This window comes from Sorex araneus, chromosome 3, assembly GCF_027595985.1.
Source record: "Sorex araneus isolate mSorAra2 chromosome 3, mSorAra2.pri, whole genome shotgun sequence".
NCBI classification, from domain to species: domain Eukaryota; kingdom Metazoa; phylum Chordata; class Mammalia; order Eulipotyphla; family Soricidae; genus Sorex; species Sorex araneus.
Window position 1 is genome coordinate 151,084,538 of NC_073304.1, and position 23,681 is coordinate 151,108,218.

The window sequence follows — 23,681 nt, forward strand, 5'->3', positions numbered from 1 at the left end:
CACATTTAAAGAGGAGGTTTAGGGTGTGTGTGTGTGTGTGTGTGTGTGTGTGTGTGTGTGTCTGTGTGTAGGGGTGGTTGGGGGATCCCTCTGAACACTTTGCATTGCGTTTCACCCTAACCCACATTTAAAGAGGAGGTTTAGAGTGTGTGTGTGTGTGTATGTGTGTGTGTGTGTGTGTGTGTGTGTGTGTGTGTGTGTGTGTAGGGGTGGTTGGGGGATCCCTCTGAACACTTTGCATTGCGTTTCACCCTAACCCACATTTAAAGAGGAGGTTTAGGGGTGTGTGTGTAGGGGTGGTTGGGGGATCCCTCCGAACACTTTGCATTTGCGTTTCACCCTAACCCACATTTAAAGAGGAGGTTTAGGGTGTGTGTGTGTGTGTGTGTGTGTGTAGGGGTGGTTGGGGGATCCCTCTGAACACTTTGCATTTGCGTTTCACCCTAACCCACATTTAAAGAGGAGGTTTAGGGTGTGTGTGTGTGTGTGTGTGTGTGTGTGTGTGTGTGTGTAAGGATGGTGGGGGGAGTAAGCCTGTGGGGAAATGCAGGAGGTTTTCTCTACATTCTTTTCGAAGTGTAACAGTTCCAACCACAGCCCCACAAACGCGGGGCTCAAGTGACAAGAGTAAATTCAACCCAGTGTGCGTCCCGGCTCCGAGGTGGGTGGACTTGGAGGCCCGGGGCCAGAGAACACCGAGTCCGACCGACGCCGCCTCCGCGGGCCTCAGGCCTCCGCCCTGCGGCGTCATCGAGAAAATTCCTGGACCGGTAGGTGAACCGTTCGCAGCGGCTCGGGAGCCAGGCGCCCCGCCCGCGCAAGGGCTGCATTCTTCTGATTTCCACACTCCCTTCTAAAAACCAAACCCGAGGGCCAGGGCAGGCCGAGGCTGGGAGTGTCCCGAAAGGCGCGAGCACTGCGGGAGGGGGCGCAGTGGGAGAGAAGGTTCGCAGTGCGGGGCGGGGGCGGCGCGGGCCGGCGTGTGCCCAGGAGGGGCCCGGGTGCAGGAAGGGGAGGAGGAGGAGGGGTGGGGTGAGCCCCGCCCTGTTCCCCGGACACCCCACCCCCAGCCGATCGCCCAGCCCCACTACTAAGGCTCCCCGCCCGCCGAGCGCCGCTCACTGCCCGGAGTCCCGCTGCCCCGACGCTCCCGCCGCCCGCCGGCCCAGGTGAGCCCTGCGCGCCGAGCGCCCACCCTGCCGCTCCAGTTCCGGGGGTCCCGCTGGGGACTCGGCTGCAAGCCTGGGGGCGGGTGGGGTCCACTGCTCGGGCGCCAGCCACACCCCGGCACTCGGCGCCCCGGGGCTCCCCTCCCAGTCTCTGGCCCTTCACTCCGAGAACTAGGGAGTCGGTGCCCGGGGGCCAGGGGCCTCCCCGCGACACTTCTGTTCAGGTTTGCTACTTTCTGCCTAGTCCCCGAGTTAGTTGGAACCGGGCTCCCGGCCGGCGTGTCCCTTTGTGCCGGCCGGCTGCAGCTGCCCGCTGCCCGCGTGTCCGAGCTGCCTCCGGCCACGGCCTGAGCGGGCGTAGGCTGTGAGGCGAAGGGCGGGGTGGCAGCGGCGGCGCCCCCGGAGGACCCGCGTCGGCCGCCCGCTGCCCCCGGAGGACCGGGGCCGGCCGCCTGTGCTGCAAGCTGGCTTCCTGTTATTTGTCTGCTGGCGGGAGAGCCTCTGTTGCCGCGGGAGGGCTGTTGTTTTCATGTTAAACGGGGTTTGCAGGGGAGGGCGAAGAGGGTGTGCGGGCAGGGGGCTTCCCTCCCTGCTCCCTCCGTGGGACCCGTGGCACTGGGAAGATGCCAAGACCGAGCCTGATGGCAGAGGGTCCCGCCAGATTGCACGGGGCCCGCGCGGGGAGACGGGGACACGGACGTGCCTGGTGGTACCTGGTTACAACCTGAACTTGGCTGGAAGAACAGCGCGTCCTGGCCTCTAGTTGCTGCACTCCTGCCCCAGCCAGTGTCTCAGAGTGGGAACGGGGTGGGAGGCGGGGGCCACCTGCCATGCTGAGCAGAGCCCCGGGCCAGCCTCGGGAGTACGGGGAGTCCAGCCCCCCTCCCGCCCCCACCTCTGTGGCTCGCCCTGGGGAGCTGAGAGCACGGGCAGGGCGTGGTGAGCACTGAGGTCTCCGGATTCCCCGAGTGGTGGAGGCCAGTGACTCAGCGCTGAGACCATGTGGGTGTGGCCCTGGAGCTTCCAGATACTCTGCGGACGGTATGGACAGGACACTCCCTGAAGGAAAGGCTAAAACGGTGCCATCTCAGAGGGCATTTTCCAAGAGGAAGTGAGTCACAGCGGACTGGCCAGCTGTCCGACAGAGAGATGTATTGACCAAGCCCTGATGAAGGCAGCAATTAGAGAGGCAGGGCTGTGGCTAGACCGTTGCTGGGTTATGGGCTGTGTGCTGGCTGGCTCGCTGCCGCAGCAGCCTACTTGGCTGGGGTGGTGACTGTTCCCATTTTCAGGCCTTGCAGATTTTCTTTCCCCTGCAGCGGGCTTTCTGCCTGCAGCAGTGGAATTTTCAGTTCTGTGCCCCCGCCAGCTCAAGGAAACACCCTCTGTTGTCTGCCTCCAAAGGTGTTTGCAGGAACCTGCAGAAGATAACTTCCAAGGCCCAGGCAGGAATAAGTTCAGTTCATCTGGAATTCCTACCAGATGTGTGCCCGTTGGTTCTCAGTGATCTGCACTGTTCTTGGCAGCCAGAGCGACTTTCTTCACCACGATCCTTCATTCACCATGCACCATCTTTTTTCTTTGGGGGCATCGGGGAATGGATTTGGGGCCACACCTGGTGATGCTCAGGGGTTACTGCTGTCTCCTGCAGTCAGGCATCACTGCTTCCCAGCAGGGACCATATGGAATCGAACCTAAGGTCAGCTATGTACAAGGCAAATGCCCCCTGGCTCTGGCCCCCACTTGCCATTTCTTATTTCAACTCTTCAGATTTTCTCATCTACTGTGCAGATGGCACTAAGAACCTAGGTGATACTCTCCTGACTTTTTTTTTTTCCCGTTCTGGATGTGTCCAGTAGGCCCTTTTTCCTTCCTCCTCTGACTGGGCTCTGGCCCTTGTGAGGTCAGGCCTTGGAGTGGGTGGGGCTGTGGCTGGTGACTCCCAGCTTTCCACTGACAGTTCCAAAGAACATGGCATTTTAAAAGAGCATTGCCTCTTGCTTGTGCCCTTGAGTATATGCCAGTCTTTCAAAGTTGAGGGGAAATAATGGAATCCTTTCAAGTACATAATGTATAAATTAGCACTCAGCAATGGGAAGATTGAATGATGTTTTATCCTCATTCTTAAACATCTCCTTTTTCACAGGACTCAACAATTTAGCAGTCTGACATCAAAAGCAAAAGAATAAATAATCCTGAATTTGAATTTGTTCAGCACTTCCTGTCCCTTCCCTAAATTCTTCACCCCATGGCCACTACTTAGAAGTTGTCAGGCGGATGTCCGACAACTCTTTAAGGAAACTTCATGTACTCCTTTTACTAATTCTTCCTACTGGATCCATCTGGAATTTTCTTTTATTGCTCTTTGGGTTGGAGCTATAGCACAGCGGTAGGGCATTTACCTTGCATGTGGCTGACCTGAGTTCAATTCCTCCGCCCCTCTCAGAGAGCCTGGCAAGCTACCTGGGACATATTCAATATGCCAAAAACAGTAACAAGTCTCATAATGGAGATGTTACTGGTGCCCACTCAAGCAAATCGATGAGCAACGGGATGACAGTAACAGTGACAGTGCCCCTTTCTTAGGGACAAGGTTGTGAATTTGGTGGGGAGGGGTTGGTTTAAGGTGGGGGAGAGGGGATTGTGCCACAAGCAATAGTGATCAAGGCCTACACCTATCTTTGTGCTTAGGGGTCACTCCTGGTAGTGCTTGGGGGAACATATGGATGCCAGGGATCTAACCTGCTGCATAGGAGGAAATAAATATCTTTTTTTTTTCTTTTTGGGTCATATCCGGTGATGCACAAGGGTTTCTCCTGGTTCTGCACTCAGAAATTACTCCTGGCATTGCTCAGGGGACCATATGGGATGCTGGGAATCGAACCCGGGTCAGCCATATGCAAGGCAAACGCCCTACCCACTGTGCTATTTCTTCAGCCCTGGAAATAATTATCTTACCTGCTGATATTCTTTGGCCCCTGTTTCTGTTTTGAGGCCACACCCTAGGGTATCTCTCCTGATTCTGCTCAAGGGTCACTCCTGGCAGTGCTTGGTACCAGGGGTTGAACTGAGGCAGCTGCATGCAAGGCAAACCCTGGAACCTTTCTGGCCTGGTGGGCAGATTTTAGGTTTAGTGAAAGATAGGAGCTGCATCCAGCTATATTTCCTTTAGGGATCAAACTCAAGACTGGTAACTTTGATTTTTTTTTTCATTTTTTAAAAAGGTTCTTGCCAGAATCTTCAAAGCAAAACTAAGGAAATATGAGACACATTCAAAATGATGTTAGAGAACATTTGTTCTTACTGACACTCTGCCAAGTGCTTTCACTGGGTGGGCTGTGAGGAACAGGGTATGGACAGAACCCAGAGAGCAAGTGAGTCAGCCCTTCTGCTCGTTAGAAGTGTCCTCAGTGAAAGCACAGCCTGCCTCTGAGAAGAGGTCCCGAGCAAACATTTGGAACTGCTCAGGAGCAGACACTGCCAGGAGGTTCTCCTCCCCTCCTCCGTTACTATCCATTTTGTCCTCCCTGATGCAGTGCATGGCTCTGTGAGGGCAGAGCGCCCCCTCAAAAGGTGCTTGTTTATGGAGCCATAGTCTCATGGGGAGAGAAACGGGAGTACAAGTAGCTAGAGGTCAGGACATTTTTAAATAAGGTATCACTCCTGTGATGACTTCAGAGGCAAACCCCATGTGGTGTGTGTGCAATACCCAGCACCATGGCCAGAACTTGCAAAGTAGATGTGTAATGGAGGAGAACTAAACATAGAAAGTTAAATTCCTTCCACCCTTGACTAAATTTTTGACACCTCAAGTTCCTGTTTGTAATGAAAGTCAGACAGAAACTTTAAGAGCCTCTCCTCTGGGTTTGGTTTTTTTGTTGCTCTTTTGTTTAGCTTGGGGGTTTGTTTGTTTTGGCTTTGGGGCCACACCCAGCAGTGCTCAGGGGTTATTCTTGCTTTTCACTCAAGAATCACTTCTGGCAAGCGTGGGATGATAGGGATCAAACCTGGGTCTGCTGCATGCCAGACAAGCGCCCACCCACTGTACTATCTCTTCAGCCCCTCCACTTTGTATTTTTTGGGGAGGGGGCTCACACCCAGAGGTGCTCCAGGATCACTCCTGGAGAGGCAAGAGACCACGTATGGTCCCAGGGATTGAACCGGGATTATCCATGAGCAAGGCAAGCACCCTACCCGCTGTACTATCTCCCCAGCCCCAGAGCCTCTCTGAAGACCTGTTGCTTAGGCACACACATGTAGGGGATATTCATACTTCAGACTGAAATAATGGCAGTAAAAGATGAAAGAACCCCCGAGGTCATTGCACCCCATTACGTGCAACAGTGAGATAGCAGAGTTAGAAAAACACAATCCAAAGTGGGATGAACAGAAACATGAGAAAATGAGAGTGGGAAGAGAAAGAAAAGTGTCAGGGTCTGGCCAGACCTGTTTAGCAGCACACATATTTTCCCACCAAGAGTGGAATGCGTTTTCCTGTGTGCTCTGCTGTTCCATTCAGAGCTCACCCCTTTTTTAGCCCTTCTCTCTGCCCTTCCCAGCTCAAGTTCTCATTAGGAGCTCAAAGCAAGTAGGATTTCAGCCCAGACCTGAGCAAGTAATTGCCCATGTGCCTCAGCTCCTGCCAAAGGGATTGCTAACTTCGTTTATCTGCTCTTAGAGTAAACACTTCCTTATTGCTTCATGGGTAAAACAGTAACTGACAGTTTTTAACTCAAAGGACCTTAAGTCTGAGCTATAGACAGACAGGTAAAGGATTAAGTGGATTGAGTGTTTCTGTGCTCTCAGAACGGGGAGCTGCGTGGAATGACCTGGCATGTTAGCAGCCAACCAATAACCCAATCATCAACCCTGCGGGGCAAGACCTGCCTAGAAGTTGTGGCCTGGCCTGGCAGACCAGTTGGGCCACCCTGTGCACAAGGAGTTACCCGATTCACCCGTCAGTGGGAAGGACAGTTTTGACCACAATATGCACCAGTGCCTACTCCTCTTTCCAATCAGAATTACTTACTGATAATCCTAGTCCAGTATCTAATGGACCCTGGTTACTGAGACCATGGACATTCTCTGGTTCTCAGCTCTATTTCATTGTCAGTGCTCACCACCACTGCCTTAGATTTCTTGGATAGTCCTGGTCTGCATTCTTATGCAAAAGCTTTACCAGACAAATATGAGCCAGTTACCAGCCGGGTTCACAGCTCAGGTACTGAATAAAACAGTGGGGGGATGCCACCCACCTTCTTTTTCCCAAGAATTGCTTTAGCTATTTGTAGGGGTTTATTGTTTTATATGAATTTCAGGAGTGTTTGAAAAATGTCATGGGTATCCTAATAGGGACTGCATCAAATCTGTATAGTGCTTTGGGGAGTATTTCCATTTTGATTATGTTATTCCTCCCTATCCATGAGCAGGGGATGTGTCTCCATTTCCTAGTGTCCTCTTTCATTTCTTGAAGTAGTGTTTGTAATTTCTTTGTATAGGTCCTTCATCTCTTAAGAAGATTCCAAGGTATTTGATTTTCTGAGGTACTATTTGTGAACGGGATTGTTTTTTTAATGCCTTTTCTTCTCTTTCATTATTTGTATATAATCTATAATGCCTAAAAGTAGAGAGAGAGTATAGTGGAAATTGTCTGCCATGCAGGCAGGGAGAGTGTTGAAAAGGGGGGTATACTGAGGACATTGGTGGTGGAGAATGTGCACTGGTAGAGGGATAGGTGTTTGATCATTTTATGGTTTGTTTTTGTTTTTGCTTTTGGGGTCACACCTAGTGATACTCAGGTGTGACTCTGCACTCAGGAATTACTCCTGGAAGTGCTCGGGGGACCATGTGTGATGCTGGGAATTGAACCCAGGTCTGCCACATGCAAGGCAAATGCCCTACCCGCCGTACTATTGCTCCAGCCCCCATTTGATCATTGTATGATTGAAACTCAAACATGAAAGCTTATAACTGTATCTCATGGTGATTAAAAAAAAAGTGAGGGGGTGATAGGCCATAGGATGATGTCCCTTCAGAAAGAAAGGCTCCATCCCTTCATGCTGAATGTGGATGAGGGTTTGGGGATGACCTGAGACCAAGTGTCACTCTGCCTCAGTCTCTTAAAGAGACTATTCAGGTGTAGCAAGACTACTCGGTTTATAGTATTTTGCCTGATCTCCCACTGAAGGGGGTGTACCTGCTATCTTCTCTGGCTTTGCAGTGCACTTTCCTACCGCTCTGTCCTATGAACAAAGGGTATGAGGGGTTCCACATTGACCTCAGATTCCACAGACCTCGGGGAATCAACCATAAAGTGTTCTGGGAGCTTAAGAGGAGGTTTTTGTTTTTGGAAGTTAAAAAAATGTTAAGTCAGCCGGAAATGTGTGTGTGTGTGTGTGTGTGTGTGTGTGTGTGAGAGAGAGAGAGAGAGAGAGAGAGAGATGTACCTCACTCTAAGATGGGGTGACTGCAGAATGGAGTGTCAGGCATGGATATTTTTAACCCTCTGCAGTGACTGATGTCTTTCCTCTACTCTTTCCCAGCAGAGTGGGGTCCTGTGTCCTTCTCCCAAAGATGACAGATCCACTTCATTTTTCTCTTTTTTTAAATTATTTTTTAGCTGCAAATAAAACCTATTATCTTTTCTTTTACCCCTTCTGCCATTCATTCTCCACTTTCAAGTAAACTTAGTTCTGTTTACTGCTTTATTTTTATTTATTCTTCTTGTTTTGTTTTGTTTTTGAGCCACATCCAGTGATGCTCAGGGCTAACTCCTGGCTCTGCAATCGGGAATCATTCCTGAATTGGGCTCAGGGAACCATATGGGATGCCAGGGATGAACCTGGATTGGCTACGTGCAAGGCAAGCACCTTATCCATGGCCCTACTGCTTTATTTTTATACCATTATATTTGTCTTTTATCAATTTCACATCCTTATATTGTGTACATGGGTGAAATCATCCAATGCTTGTCCTTTTCATTCTGGTTTATTTTGCTTAACACCCTCCATTTGGCTGTGAATAGCAGGTTTTTTTCCCTTTCTCTCTCTCTCTCACACTTGCTCCTTCTCTTTTTAAATAGCAGAATCGTATTCCATTGGAAAAGTCTTCTTTATATAATCATCTATTGACATGCACTTGGTTGTTTCTGTATTTTAGTCATAATGTTGAAATGCAGATAACCATGCCTGATTCTTGTGTGTTCTTTGAATGCATACCATACCACTTTTCTAAACTGGTTGTACCAATTCACACCCCCAATAGAAGCAGATGAAGGTTCCTTTCACTCTTTGCCCTGAACAACTCTTGTTCCTTTTGATGTAAGCCATTCTCCCAGATATGTGCTGGTATTTTACTGTGGCTTTAATTTTACTGCCCTGGTAACCATGGGGAATGTCCTTTCAGATGCCTGTCAGCCAACTTTTTCTCCTCCTCGGAGAAATATCTGTTCAAGTCTTCTGTCCTTTCTTTTGTCTTTTATAAAAAGAATTTAAATTTTATTTTATTTTTATAAAATAGCTCACAATATTTGATTACATTTAGCATTCTAATACCAATCTTACCACCATTACACCTTCCCACCACCATATTTGGGATGTTTTCATCCCAGCCCCTTCCCCAAAGCAGAACCTAAATAATTTATTCTGTATTGTTTATTATGAATAAACCGCTGAAAATGTTTCAAAAAAAGTTTCCTTAGAGCAAAGTGTGTGAACATTGTTCCATTTTTCCAAGGGGCCATTAAACCCTTCAATAAGAAATTACTAACAGGTTGTTAAAAGTTGAACCTTGTGAGCACATATATGTATGTATGTATGTATGTATATATATATATGTAAAAATATATTTCCCTCTAAGATTGGTTGCCTTCTACTTTATATCCCATCCAGTGTAGTGTGCTACTCTTGAAGTATGAGTGGTGTGAGTGATGAGATGTCGCGTGGCCACAAATGCGGTCGCACGGTCCAGGAATAGATTCACTCATTGGTGAGGCTCATCTTAATGTCTGTGAGCATGGCAGTGGTTGAGTTCTGAAGGTTTTCGGCTGCCCTGACTGGATCCCTTGGGGTGGGGAGGGGCCTCACCTGCCCCCCTCCAGAGTTCCCCATATAAAACAGCATTGCAGGGTCCGGTGGCATGGCTATGGCAAGTCATTTTATGCTCCTTTCTGATAGAAAAATAATGAGTCTCTGGATCATGGTCATTGATGAGATTATCTAGTGCCAGCCAGAGGTGGCTTGTGGGTGTGACTGCCAAATTGCCAAAATCATGGGAAGCTGGGTATCGGTCACTCATTCCCGGTTCTGTTAAACTGGGAGTTTTCAGTCAGAAGTCCCGCATACCGGGTTTGCTACGGATTCACTCGTGGGTGAGGCTTGTCCAAGCATGTGGAGAGTAGCTGTGAGCATGGTAGCAGTTGAGTTCTGAAGGTTTTCGGCTGCCAGGGCTGGGTCCCTTGGGACGGGGAGGGGCCTTCTTCTGTCCTTCTTAGGATTGGATTGTCTGAGTATTTTTGTTGTCAATTTATATATTTTTTATACCTCGAATAATCCCTTAGGGGTTTTATGATATGCAGAATCTTCTCTCATTCAGTAGGCTGTCTTTTGGCTCTGTTTATACTTTTCTTTGCTGTCTGAATTAATTTTTAATTTAATACAGTCAAATGGCTTATCTTGGACTTCATTCCTCCCACTTCCGGTGTCAGTTCTTCAGAGAGGTCTCCAATGCTGATGTCATTTCACCTGCATTGTCTCCTATGTGCTTTATGATTCTGAGTCTTACTTCCAGGTCTTGAATATATTTTAAATGTATTTTTTGTTTGTCTTTTGAGTCATACCAGAGTGCTCAGGGACTACTCCTGGTGGACTCATGAGACCATATGAGGTGCCAGGGATCAAACCTGGGTCAGTCGCTTTCAAGGGAAACATCCTACCTGCTGTACTGTCAATCCATCTCTAGGATGTATTTTTTTTTTTGCTTTTTGGGTCACACCCAGCAATGCACAGGGGTTACTCCTGGCTCTGCACTCAGGAATTACTCCTGGTGGTGCTCAGGGGACCATATGAGATGCTGGGAATCGAACCCGGATCTGCCGCGTGCAAGGCAAACGCCCTACCCGCTGTGCTATCGCTCCAGCCCCGAGGATGTATTTTTATATGGGGTTAAAGAATAATTGAATTTCTTCTTTTTCATGTAACTGTCTGGTTTTATAACCATTTACTGAAAGAGGTTTTTATTTATTTCATGATCTTGGATCCTTTGTTATAAATATCAATAATATTTTTATGTTTATTTCTGGATCTTTACCTTTTCCAATTGGTCCATGTGTCTATTCTTAGTTCCATGCCATACAGGTTTAATTATTGTTGGTTTATAATATAGTTTACATTATAAACTAATAGGAAACATGCGTCTTCATTTCCCTCCCCCCAGCCCTGTCCTGCCCCCAGAATTGCTTTTGTTTTTTGGGAGCTTGTATGATTTCATATGAACTTTAGCATTTTTGGTTCTATTTACTTTAAAATATCATTGGGATTTTTATTGGCATTACATTATATTTGTATATTGTTTTGGAGAGATGGATGTTTTTACTATTTTCTCCCCACTCATGTACATGAATATATTTCCATCTCTCTTACTGGTCTCACTTTTCTTAAACACTTCCGTTGTTTTAAATTGCTGATTAAATCCAGAAGAAGCAGATTGTATATCAGCCACTATCTTCTGAAATCCAGGGCAGAAGGAAGCTGGGATCCTGCTCTGCAGGAGGGGGAAGAGTGAAGTCTGAGCATTAATACGTGGCTCTCGCCAAGGGAATAGACCTTGGGATGAGTTAGACCAGATTCTGGTCTACAGCATTCTTTAGATTAGTGCGTTCTTTGGCATGCTACTTCTTGTACTCTTCTGAGGTCTAAGGGGTAGAATTTACAATTCATAAGTATAAGAATCAAACCTGGGTCCACCAGCCCTACCATCTCATCTGTAAAAGATAATTAAAGACCTGTATTGAACAGGTATCTGTCAGCAGCAGAAAAGAAACAAAAAGCATGTTTGGGATTCTGCTGCACCCAATAGGGGTATGTACTAGCCCTTCCTTAATCTATGCTCCAAACCTCTTGTGATTTTTTTTTCCTCATTTGGTGTAGTATATGACAATTTTCATCCATGTCCATCTGGTAGTGAATTTTAGGGGATTACAAAGCATGCCTTCTAATGAAACTAAAATCCACTAGAGCTCCTGTAAAATACCAGGCAGTGGGTTTGATGAGGTATACGACCTATTCTCCTGGTCTACCGAGCTGACACATTGACTCTCATTTCTATTAAATGCTTAATGATGAACAGTTCTTGCTCGCCTGCTCCTCTGTCTAGTACCACAAAAAATATGTCAGTTCAAGTCATACTATTACTTTTTCTATGGGCTTTGGATCCAGCAGCTGCATTTCACTACCAACAGTGCAGGTGTCTGTTAAAATCAGTGATAAGTTCATAACTTTAGTAAAGAATTCTCCTCAGGTGAAATTTCTTTATTACCAGATTTCTAAGCCCTAAGATTAGTGTGAACTAAATTACCCAGTATATCTGGGGAGTAGGGTAGGGGCTGATATATTTCTATTAGCCATGCTTGACTCTGTGGGCTGTCGCATCCGGTCCATTTTCCAACACCAAAGGAATGATGAAGCAGCTGTTCTTTGATAGGTGTTTTGTTAGATTTTTAAAATTAAATAAACACTGCACGTGGATCTTGCTTGTCTAAATAGTTTTAATTTTATATTAGGAGGGTAAGCAGAATTAGCAGGCTCATAAATCCCCCATTCGGCATACCAAATAGGTACCTAGGGTGTCTTTTTCCATCGGCAGTAGCTCCCAGATGATCTGAGGTTTGTAGTTGCTTTGAATTTGGTAGTTGGAAAAGATCATCTGGATGCACCAATTACCGATCTTGCAGTTAGCCTCAAAACAAGAAACAAACAAACAAACAAAAAACGGCCCTTCAAGTGGCTTAAGAGCTACCCTGTGCTCTTAATCTTTACATTTTTTTAAGTTGTTCATTTCTCTTTACTTTCCATCTATCATCATCATCATCATCATCATCATCACCATTATCATCATCATCATCATCATCATCATCATCATCATCATCATCCCGTTGATTGTTGATTTTCTTAAGCAGTCTCAGCAATCTCCATTCAGTCTCCATTCAGCCCAGCCCTGAGATTTTAGAAGCCTCTCTTTACTCATCCTTCCCAACAGTGCCATATTGGAGGCTCTTTCATGGTCAGGGAAATGAGACCCATCATTGTTACTGGTTTGGGAATATGAATACGCCACGGGGAGTTTACCAGGCTCTCCCATGCGGGCAGGAAACTCTTGGTAGCTTGCCAGGTTCTCCGAGAAGGAGAACTAGGCTATAAGATGTCCAGGAGCTTGGTTTTATAGTCTCTGGATGTTGACCATTGATGGGATTACACAGTACTGGGGGCAGTTTCTGGGTATGACCACTTAGCTACTGGGAAATGGAGGATCTGGTGGAAGAGGCCCAGTCCCAATCCGAGCAGGCTTGGAGATCTCAGCCCGGGTCCCACATACCTGGGTTCCTCTGCCGGTTCCTTCATGCGTGAGGCTCGTCCGAACGTATGGAGAGGGCCCTTTGAGCATGGCTGTAGCTGGGTTCTGGAGGTCTTCGGCTGCGGGGGCTCTGCTTGAGTCGGGGAGGGAAATTCAACCCACTCCCTTTGGGCCCCGGGGAAGACAGCTAGGCGTGCGGGCAAGAGACTCTCTGTATAATAATAATAATAATAATAATAATAATAATAAACAGGCGTGCGGGCAAGAGACTCTCTGTATAATAATAATAATAATAATGATGATGATTTAAATGTAAACTTGGAGAAAAATCATATTTGGTAGAAGGCAAATGCATAGAAGAAAATTGTTCTAATTTTTACCTTAAAAAATTAAAAGTTCTACAGTGATACTCCAAGACAAAAGACAAAACGTGTTATGAATTTACATTGTCATTGTAATGACAAAAATGTTGTAATGACTTTAAAATGAAATGACTGAAAATGAAAGAAACACATAGCTGAAATAAGAAAGGGAAATGGGTTTATGAAGAATCTCAGTTGAGATAAATATATTTACTGTACTCTTTCCTTGTTTGTCTCTCATAACATCTTCACCAAAGTCTCAAAGCCTATTTTCAGAGAACGAAGTAACAGTCACCATTTTGTGAAGGTTCAATCTTGCAACCCTTTCAGGATTCAAGGAAGCTGCATTTTCTTTCCCCTTGCAGCATGAAGCCTCTACTCCCACCCACTTGAGCATACAGAAGGGCAGCCCAGCAGGCCGATTTATGCCTCAGTTTCCTCACACGTTTGACCACTGGTCCTCCAGATCTTTTCCCACACCGTGTACAAGAGGAAATAGCAGCAACCAAACCATTACTCTAGTGACTGGGCCTCCTCCTGCCAGTGCCCTAATAACTGTGTCTGCTCTTTGTCACTCTTCTGGAGGATAGCTCTTTTTGGGGGGATAAAACCTGTATCTTTTTAAGTCCAAATATGAAGTGAACATTTCCCGGTTTGGACTAGAATCTAATGCTTGGACTAGAAATTTAGGAATCTCATGTTTTGGACTAAAATTTATTAATTCTGGTATAGGAATCCAGTGACTTCCTAGAATCTTGGTCAGAGCAGCAGCTGAGAACTGTCCTGTTTCTGAAGCCCCAGTGGCTTCACCCCTGAGTCATGAAAAATGGTCCCCAGGAACTTGGCACCTATAGTTACCCTCTCTCACTCTCTCTCTCTGTGCATCCTTGAATAGATTTCAGCAGACCAAAATGCCATCTCAAATGGAGCATGCCATGGAAACCATGATGTTCACGTTTCACAAGTTTGCTGGGGACAAAGGCTACTTAACAAAGGATGACCTGAGAGTACTCATGGAAAAGGAGTTTCCTGGATTTTTGGAAGTAAGTGTTGACAGGCTCAAAGAATCAGACCTGAACATCAGTGCTTCTAGAGGCTGTGAAGACAGCTCAAAGGGAGGGAGGGCATGCCTTGTGTGTACAAGGTTCCATGTTCAATTCCTAGTGCCCCATACAACACAGCAGCAGCATTGGTATGTAGTACTGTTGGCCCCACATCCACTTTGTATGATTTACCTCTCTTTTCTTCAGTCATGTAAGATTAAGACTTTACAAAGGGCTTGGAGACGGTACAGGGATGATGGCACTTGCCTTGATATGGTTAACCCCTATTTCATCCTTGGCAGTACCTGTGGTCCCCCAAACACCACCAAGAGTGATTGCTGAGCAGAGAACTAGAATTAAACCCTACGCACTACAAGGTGTGCCCCCACCACCACCAAAAAGAAAAAAAGATTAGACATTTAATTTTTTTCCAATTCTGTCAAGCAGCTGTGAATGAGAGCCAGCATCACTCCAGAAATAAGTGCTTTGCTTTTTTGTTTGTTTTACATAGTTATAACCCCAGACAAGAAGTTAGAGATCCAGCTAAACCCTAACAGCGGTCAGCTCTCTAAGCCTCATCTCCTTCCTCTGAAGTGAGAGGGCTGCATGCAGCTCCCTCATAAGTGGTGATCATTTCCTCCAGTCCTCCCCGGCAGGCATAGATACAAGGACAGAATGCTCTGTGCTGTCTCCGAGGATGAGAGCTGTTCTCACACTAAACATGCACTAACGGCACCATTCGGCAATTAGAAGCCAGATGGATCTCACAGGAGACAAAGACCCTTCGTCCCAGAAGGCTCTCTGGCATGAAAAACAGAAAGGGTGTGTGCATCACGGAGTGCTGAAGACACAATGTCACTTATTCCAGGCATGGGTCATCATTCCAGGCTTGCATACACCCATTTGCAGCGTACTGACAGTGTCTTCTTTCTAAAGTTGACCCCTTATATCATCCACATTTACTCCTGACCACAGCCTGGAAGACAGAGGTGAGGCCAGAGTGGAATGAGTCAGTGCATCTGAGTTGGAGGTTGCCGCATTGTGCAGGCAGTAACGGAATACCTCAGGCATGCAGTAAATACTGCATTAGAGATTTGTGAGTGCAGTTTGCCTATAGCCAGCACCTTGGTGACACAGACCCTGCTCTCTTACTCGTGTACAATGGGCAGAATTCATAAATAGTTTGCAGGAGCCGAGTAAGAAGGATGGCGAGATCCTAAGGAAGTTAACTTTCCCGCGTCTGAGCAGCACAATCCCAGAAGGGAGGGACCAGGCTGGTCACTTCGGCCTTTTCTCCCATCTCATACTGACTTCCAAACTTTGCTGACACTCTAGACACCCCTCCATTCTTAGTTGTCCACAAAGGCCCACTGACTATGTGACTGCTCGCCAGCCATATGGCTAATCCGGTATAAAACCATACTAACCTGGCCGCAGCTGTGCCTTGGAGTGCCAGCCGTCTAGCCATCCACTCCACACTCTGACCTCAGGAGCCCCACTGTAAAATAGCAGTATGGATATCTGAAACTGATGCCCAAAATATGTTTAGGAGGTCTTGCCCTAAGTTTTCCTTTTTTTTGTTTTGTTTTGTTTTGGGGGCCACCCCTCACTGGCAGTGCTCAGGGCTTACTCCTGGCTCTGCACTCAGAAATTATTCCCGGAGAGGCTCAGGGAACCATATGGTATGCTGGGGATCAAACCTGGCTTGGCTGCTTGTAAGGCAAACACCCAACCTGCTGTATGTTGCTCCAGCCCCCCAATTTTCCTCTTTAAAGGATTTAACTAAGCTATCAGGAATGAAGTTTCATTAGAATAGAAAGGTTAAACTACACAAAGGGCAGTTTAGAGCGATTCTCACACAGAGTCTTGGGGATTTTGAGATTTCTAGAAACAGCTGACGAGAAGCAGGGCGGGTCAGAGGCCATTCTGTGTTCTAAGCCGCAGAAGCAATAGTCTGGAAATTTGGAGGCCTGACTGCAGCTTACTAACCTTCCTCCTGTATATAGAATTGGGGCATTTCTTTTATTTGTTGTTTTGTTTGGGGCCACAGCCAGTGATGCTCATGACTTACTCCTGGCTCTGGGCTCCAGGATCACTTGGTGAGGCTTGGAGGACCCTGTGGGATACCAGGACTGGACCCCGGGTTGGCCACATGTAAGGCAAGCACCTTACCCTCTGTACTATTGCTGCGGCCTGAGTTGGGATATTTCTACCATTCTCCTTCATACTTACGTAAGAGAATGCATTTAAATACCTTCACTTGCTTAAAATCTAAATTTATTGAAATATGTCAAGACAGACCAAATATGCGTTAGAGACTTCCAAGACTCACTAGGACTAAACCAAGAGTAGTAACTGGGAATAACTGGGTAATTGGGTAACTGGGTAACTGGGAGACATAATACATATCGTCAGCAGTACAAATCACAGAAGCTCATCTTTGCCACCATTGATGAATATTTCTTATGTTTGTTCTTTTCAGAATCAGAAAGACCCTCTGGCTGTGGACAAAATAATGAAGGACCTGGACCAGTGCCGGGATGGCAGAGTGGGTTTCCAGAGCTTCTTCTCACTCATTGCGGGGCTCACTATCGCCTGCAATGATTATTTTGTTGTTCATATGAAGCAGAAGGGAAAGAAGTAGGCAGCAGGTAGCGTGAAGTGACTCCTGCCCCACATGGGAGTCCCCCGAAGAGCCCCCAAGGATCGGTTCCACAGCTTCCCCCAGGGCAGGATTTCATGAGCAGATGTGGACCCTTAGAAAATGTCCCAATACAGTCCAACCCCCATGTGGCCAAAAGAGAAAGAAAAATTACCAGATAAGCTTTTGATTTTTATATTGCTTGACTCCTCTTACCCTCAATAAACAAATTTCTTTTTTAGTTTCTGATTTGAAACAGTATGTTTGTTCCTTCTTCAGAAAGGCTTATTCCTAGAGGCCAAAATATGCTAGTACAGTGGGTAGGGCAAGTGCCTCGCACACAGCTGTTTTGGGTTCAATCCCTGGCACCCCATGTGGTCCCCTGAGCCCTGCCAGAGTGATCCCTGAGCACCCTTGGGTGTAGTCCAAAAACAGAAAGGAGGGGAGGAAGGGACATAGGGACAGAGGGAGGCTGATTTGTTCCTGGGCTGGGTCTCTGCTTCATTCAGGCTTAGTAACTCCAGAAGCACTTGCCACAGTTCATGCTGGCAAGCAAATGACACACACTATAACCCTGGCTCTTCTCACACGGGATGTGGTTCCTACATCCAAGTCTCAAGGAAATGCCTCTAATTAGCAGAACCTCAGTCACATCTAAGCCCAGGCTGTGGAGGGAGTCAGGAATGAAGTATTCCACATTCTAACCTCTCGCTGCGAACTACAGTGCCTCTCCACCAACCTTGCCATGGACACACTGATTGATTCTAAGTCTTCCAGTCTGTCAGATAAAGAAACTCTGATAGCACACCAGATAAGGCTGTACTAGCATGCAGCTGACCTAGGTTCAATCCCTAGTGTCCCATATGGTCCTCTGAGCCCACCAGGGGTGATCCCTGAGCATAGAGCCAGGAGTAAGCCCTGAACACAATGGGATGTGGCCCAAAGATCAAAAACAGAAAAATAAATTGAATCTAGGGAAGGGAGGATATAAATATAATCTCTTTAATAGTTACAGGGCTTAGAGAAAACCCAGGTGAACCATCTCTATCTGTGAGAACATGTATCAGCTAGATTGAATCTTCTAACTTATACTACATGACCCCTGGGTATTATTGACAGGGGTTCAGTTTGCAAATGGCTAGACGAAAATATTAACGTTGGACTCTGATGTCCCCAAATCTATAACAGATTTTTCGCTCTGAGCCTCTGCATCTGCAAATAAAGAATCTCCTCTCAAAACCTCAAGAGGGAGGTCTCCAAAGGGGAGGAAGAGAAAAGAAATATCAACTTATCTTGATAGTGGACATAACTTTGAGAAAAATACCAAAGCAAGGAGTTATTCCCTGGAAACCCCAGATTCTTGACATTTGGGAAGGCATGAGATGCCAGAGAATCATCTGGGTTAGTATTTGGGTTGTGTGTGTGTTTGTGTGTGTGTGAGCACACTCATGCTTGTGTGTGCTTGTGTGTGCTTGTGTGTGGGGGTTGAGGCTATGCCGCTCATTGGGAAAGAAAGAGTGGGAGAGAATGACTCTTCTCACTTTGAATCTACTGCTCAAAAAGTAGGGTGCTTGTAGAAGGAAAATTTAGATCCTATTTCTGGCTTGAAAACAATGTGGCTCTCCATGCCAGCAAAAAACACAGATCCCACAACCTGACCCACTGAAATAGCCTTAAAGGCCTCAGGGCTGCAGCCTAATGCCTCCCAGAGGGTCAAAGTGACAATAATGCCAACAGCCATCAAGAGGAATCATTTGGAAAATTCCACTCACTCTGCTCTATGGCTGCATTGTGAAGCAGTTCCTGCCCCTCCACATCTAGCCATAAAGGGGAACATTTCAAACATGGTGCAATACACAATTGACCTTAAAAAATGCCCCACTTGGCACTTTGCTGGAGGGTGTGTGTGTAAAACTACCAGCAATAGTATTGTAAATTGTGGACGTTTGAAAAGAAGCTCTACAATTTTTTTAAAGAAGAAAAAAAAAACATTTTCTCTCTTGGACACAGCCCTTTGTCCAAGTCCTTTAACAGGAGCTATGACTCATGTGATTTTTCGCCCAACTGGACACCAAGGGCAGGTCTAGAGACCTCAGTTTGGTCCGTTTGAAAGTGGTTGCTCAGACACACTCCCCAGCCCTTTGCCCAGAGGGGTAGCTATGGACTGAAATTTGGCAGATGCTAATCAGGGCGAATATAAAGAAACCAATGCCACAGAGCCCACTCAAGAAAATTAGATGGAGAAGTAATAGACAAAGCAGACAAGAAAGCAAAATGTCAGGCGAGGCCCAGGGTGAGATGCTACGGGCGTCCATAGTCGCTGTTATATCCATGACCAGTACATGCTTTGGGGAGGAAACATTGGCAGTGTGTGCCAGGATCTTTTTCATGCTTTCTTTGACCCAAGGATTTGTCTTAATAAAGTTATGAAAAATATTTACAAAGATGGTTACACAAAGATGCAGTCTTATTTATGGTGGCCAAAACCTGAACATTATCTCAAGGCAACAATAGTATTAGGGTTAATTAAATTTGGGTGTACTTGGGATATTACATAGTTCCTGAAAGCCATGATTTTGAAGAACACTAAGTGAAATGGTAAGTAAAGTGGTTGCAAAATAAGTTTATAATGAATTTTTTTTCCAGGAGAGCCTACACCAAGCAGTGATCAGGATCCAACCTAATATCCCCATTTGCAAAGCTTGTGCCACTTAAGGCCTTTGAGCATGCTTCCCGGCCCCTCTGAGATGCCTTTCATTTAAAATTTGTGCGCCTGGTTGGAAATGTAGCTCAGTGATAGAACATTTGGTTTGCACATGTGAAGCCCCTAGGTTCAATCCCATAGACCACTTTTTCAAAAAGCTTCCATAAAATTTTGTGTGTCAGCATATATACAGCAAAAGAAAAAGAGTAAAGGAAAGACAGCCAGCTGTGTTTCAGTTTTCAGGGTAGGGCTGGCTTTAGACATTGCTGTTCCAGGGAAAAAGTTGATGAGGTTTTTTTCATGTTTTTCTCTTAAGCTTTTTCTACTACCATTTTACTTTTTATTAGTGAATCACCATGAGATACAGTTACAGACTTACAACCTTTCATACTTGTGTTTCAGTCATACAATGGTGGAGTGCCCATCCCTCCACCAGTGCCCATTTTCCACCACTAATGGTCCCAGCATCCCATCCACCACCCCCACCCTGTCCCCTCCACCCCACCCCACCTCTGTAGCAGGTTATTCCCTTTTGCTCTCTCTCCTTTTGGGTGTTGTGGTTTGCACTAGAGGTATTAAGTGGCCATCATATAGTCAAGTATAGTCTACTTTCAGCCCACATCTCCCATCCCGAGCAGGCCCTCCTAGCATCCTTTACTTGGTAGTTCCTTCTCTATCTGAGCTGCCTTTTCCCCCAGCATTTGAGGCCGGCTTCTAAGCTGTGAAGTAATCCTCCTGGTACTTATCTCTAATATTCTTGGGTGTTAGTCTCCCTTTCTGTTACTTTATATTCCACAAATGAGTGCAATCTTTCTATGTCTGTCCCTCTCTTTCTGACTCATTTCACTTAATATGATACTTTCCATGTTGATCCACCTACATTTCATGACTTCATCTTTTCTAACAGCTGCACAGTATTCCATTGTGTAGATATACCAAACTTTCTTTAACCAGTCATCTGTTCTCGGGCACTCGGGTTTTTTCCATATTCTGGCTATTGTAAACAGTGCTGCAGTGAACATATAAGTAGAAATGTCATTTCTACTATACTTTTTTGCATCTCTGGGATATATTCCCAGAAGTATACCATTTTACTTTTACACTGGAAAACAGTTCTCCAAATTAAATATTTTAATTCAAATCATTTTTTTTCTTTTTGAGTCACAACCGGCAATGCACAGGGGTTACTCCTGGCTCTGCACTCAGGAATTACTCCTGGCAGTGCTCAGAGGACCATATGGGATGCTGGGAATCGAACCCGGTTGGCCACATACAAGGCAAATGCCTTACTCACTGTGCTATCACTCCAGCCCTTCAAATCATTTTTTTTAAAGCATGAAAGTCTACCATGACTCAGATATATGAGAAACTTTTTTTTCTTTTTTGGGTCACATCCAGCTGTACTCAGGGCTTACTCCTGTCTCCGTGCTCAAGGATCACTTCTAGCAGTGGTCAGGAGGCCTTATGTAATGCCAGAATAGAACAGGGGTTGACTGCATGCGAGACAAATGTCTTACCCCTTATATTATCTCTCCTGCCCTGAGAAACTTCTTAAATATTATTTTATTTAGCCCTCACAATAACCCTTTTGGGGTTTTCTGTTCATTTATCAGGGAGGATGTGGGCATGCCCAGTGGTACTCAGTGCTATTCCAGTTAAGAGTGACCCCTGGTGATGCTCAGGGGACCCAATGTGGTGCTGGGGATCAATCCAGGTTTGGCCAAAGCTGCCATATGCAAGGCAAGCTTCTTCACTCTTGTACCATCTCTATGATTTGCATTTTTTAACATGTAATGCTTTTTAAAAAGGAAGAGATCATTGTGGGGTGGACAAGTCTAGTCAGAAAATAATTCAGGTCAGAAGGGAAGATTGTCGGAGCTGGAGCGATAGTACAGTGGGGAGGGCATTTGCCTTGCACACGGCCGACCCAGGTTCAATTCCTGGTATCCCATATGGTCCCCCAAGCACCACCAGGAGTGATTTCTGAGTGCGGAACCAGGAGTAACCCCTGAGCATCGCTGGGTGTGGCCCAAAAAGCAAAAATAAATTAATAAATAAATCACGAGTCAATCATGAAATCCTGTTAATCACCGATTTCTCAGGCGGGCTCAGTAACATCTCATTTCGTCCTTTCCCTGAGATCTTAGAAGTCTATCTCAACTCGGCCCTCCCAACAATGTTGCACTGGGGGCTCTTCAGGGTCAGGGAAATGAGATCCAGCTTATTACTGGATTTTGCATATGAATACACCATGGGAAGCTTGCAAGGCTGTCCCATGTGGGCAGGAAACTCTCAGAAGATTGTCAGTTTCTCCCAGAGGGAGAAGTAGGCTAAAGTGCTTCTGAGAGCTTGCTTTTAAATCTCTCTCTGGATGTTGGCCATTGATGGGATTACACACACACACCTGAGTTCCTCTGCCGGTACCTTCATGCATGAGGCCTGTCCAAACGTGTGGAGAGGGGCCTCCAACATGGCTGTAGCTAGGTTCGGGTGGTCTTCGGCCGCCGGGAGCTCTGCTCGGGGTGGGGAGGGAAGCTGGAGCCCATCCCCTCTGAGGGGTCCTGGGGAAGACAGCCAGGCGTGCGGGCAAGAGACTCTCTGCAAATAAATAAATAAATAAGAAGGGAAGGTTGTCTCATCTTTGAAGTTTAGACAAGTTAATATCAGAGTTGGTTGTGACAGTATGAGTACCCTGTTTCCCGGTTCTGTCTGACCCATGTGCTCATCCAGAAACCTCTGTGATGGTTTCGAGTGCTATTCCTATTCTGCGGTTGACTTGACCAAGGAACACATGGTGGAGGCAAGATGTGAACCAGGCCATCTGAGGTTTCAGCTATTATCTCTTGCTGCTTCTCCAACTGGAAATAACGGCACAAAGAAAGGTCCTGTCCGGGAAGCCAGGTAAGACACTTGTGTTTCCCAGGGCTGTGAAAGGGAACAAGAAAGGGCAGCTGTGATGAGCAGAGCCTCACTGGGAAATCGTAAATGGTAAGTGAATGTGACAGTGGAGTTGCTCCATCCCTAACTCCACCTGTGTAAGGTTTGGGCTCTTTGAAAAGGGGGCAGAGATATATATCTCTTAGCTAAAAGGAGGTCATGATAACTGATTTGCTCCCAGGACAGTACACCCCTTTTCTCCAGCACCCATGTCCAGTCACAATCCAGCTTTCAGAATTTGATGAAGGAGGATGGGCACTCATATTTCTCTTTCTAAGGAGAAAGTAAAGTGAAATTTATCAGCTACACAGGCCGGGTGGGGGACTGGGGGGCTGGGGGGGTGGGGGAGAGGTTTACTGTGGTTCTTGGTGGTGGAATATGTGCACTGGTGAAGGGATGGGTGTTCGAGCATTGTATAACTGAGACTTAAGCCTGAAAGCTTTGTAACTTTCCACATGGTGATTCAATAAAATAAAAAATAAAAAAAGTTAAAAAAAAAAAACAGAGAAGGCAGAGAAGAGTTTGAACTCTGAGCCAGACAAGGAGAGACCAAGGGTACCAGGGCCATGGAGTGGCGTGACAGAGACCTGGGCCTCTAGTCTCCTCTCTTACCATGAGTCCCATCTGAAAAGCAGCATGTTCACACTGACTGCAGCCCCGCTATATCTGAGAGGGCGGGGGTGTTGAAGGGCCCAGTGATTCTAGGAATCATTCCTACTGATTCTGGGGCTCACAGAGATACTTACTCAGGGTGGCCATGAAGTGCTAAGGGATCAAATTTGGGACCTCCAGCATGCAAGGCTTATGCTTCACTCCTTGGAACTTCTGACCTTGCCCCCTATTTTTAAAAATTTTGTTATATCTTGGGTTAAATGGTTATATTAGTGCCAAAGCATATGGTATTGAGGTACAAATTTCCTGCACCCTGCTCCACCAAAGTACTGTGACCCTCCATAATTGTCCATTTTTCACTTTAGTCCCATGATTTTCCTTATTTTTTAAAAAGAGGATGAATATAAAGTCTCAAAGAGGTTCAAATAAAAATAACTGTACTATTACAGTTTTTAAAGGTAATGTTACATCATCCTTTCACTAAAATTGACCAAAGGGGGAAGACTAAATTCCATTAGCAGAAAACTGATTCCATTAGACACAGCTTGTACTGCTCAGAGGGAAGGTCCTTCGGTGTGACCCAAAGCTCAGGCTGCTGCTGGGTGAGGGGCTTATTATCTGCAGCCCTTCTCCACACTCTTCCAG

At 46.2% G+C, this 23,681-nt stretch overlaps 1 protein-coding gene across 2 annotated transcripts; it reads left to right on the forward strand.

Annotated features, from left to right (window-relative positions):
- Window positions 1-613: 613 nt before the first annotated feature.
- S100A10 (S100 calcium binding protein A10) lies at window positions 614-17,024 on the forward strand. 2 transcript variants are annotated; one of them, XM_055132667.1, is made up of 3 exons: window positions 614-770; window positions 13,995-14,142; window positions 16,625-17,024. In XM_055132667.1, exons 2-3 carry the CDS (start codon window positions 14,011-14,013, stop codon window positions 16,784-16,786), a joined length of 294 nt encoding a protein of 97 aa, XP_054988642.1. In that variant the 5' UTR covers window positions 614-770; window positions 13,995-14,010; the 3' UTR covers window positions 16,787-17,024. The 2 variants fall into 2 exon arrangements, with proteins under 2 accessions (XP_054988642.1, XP_054988643.1); XM_055132668.1 differs by lacking the exon at window positions 614-770 and adding an exon at window positions 968-1,169.
- Window positions 17,025-23,681: the final 6,657 nt, after the last annotated feature.

Bases quoted from the DNA above. Each gene is read 5' to 3' on its own strand.
- S100A10 (XM_055132667.1), top strand. From the start codon at position 14,011: ATGCCATCTCAAATGGAGCATGCCATGGAAACCATGATGTTCACGTTT. The intron at 14,143-16,624 runs GTAAGTGTTGAC...TGTTCTTTTCAG, and splicing joins AGTTTCCTGGATTTTTGGAA to AATCAGAAAGACCCTCTGGC.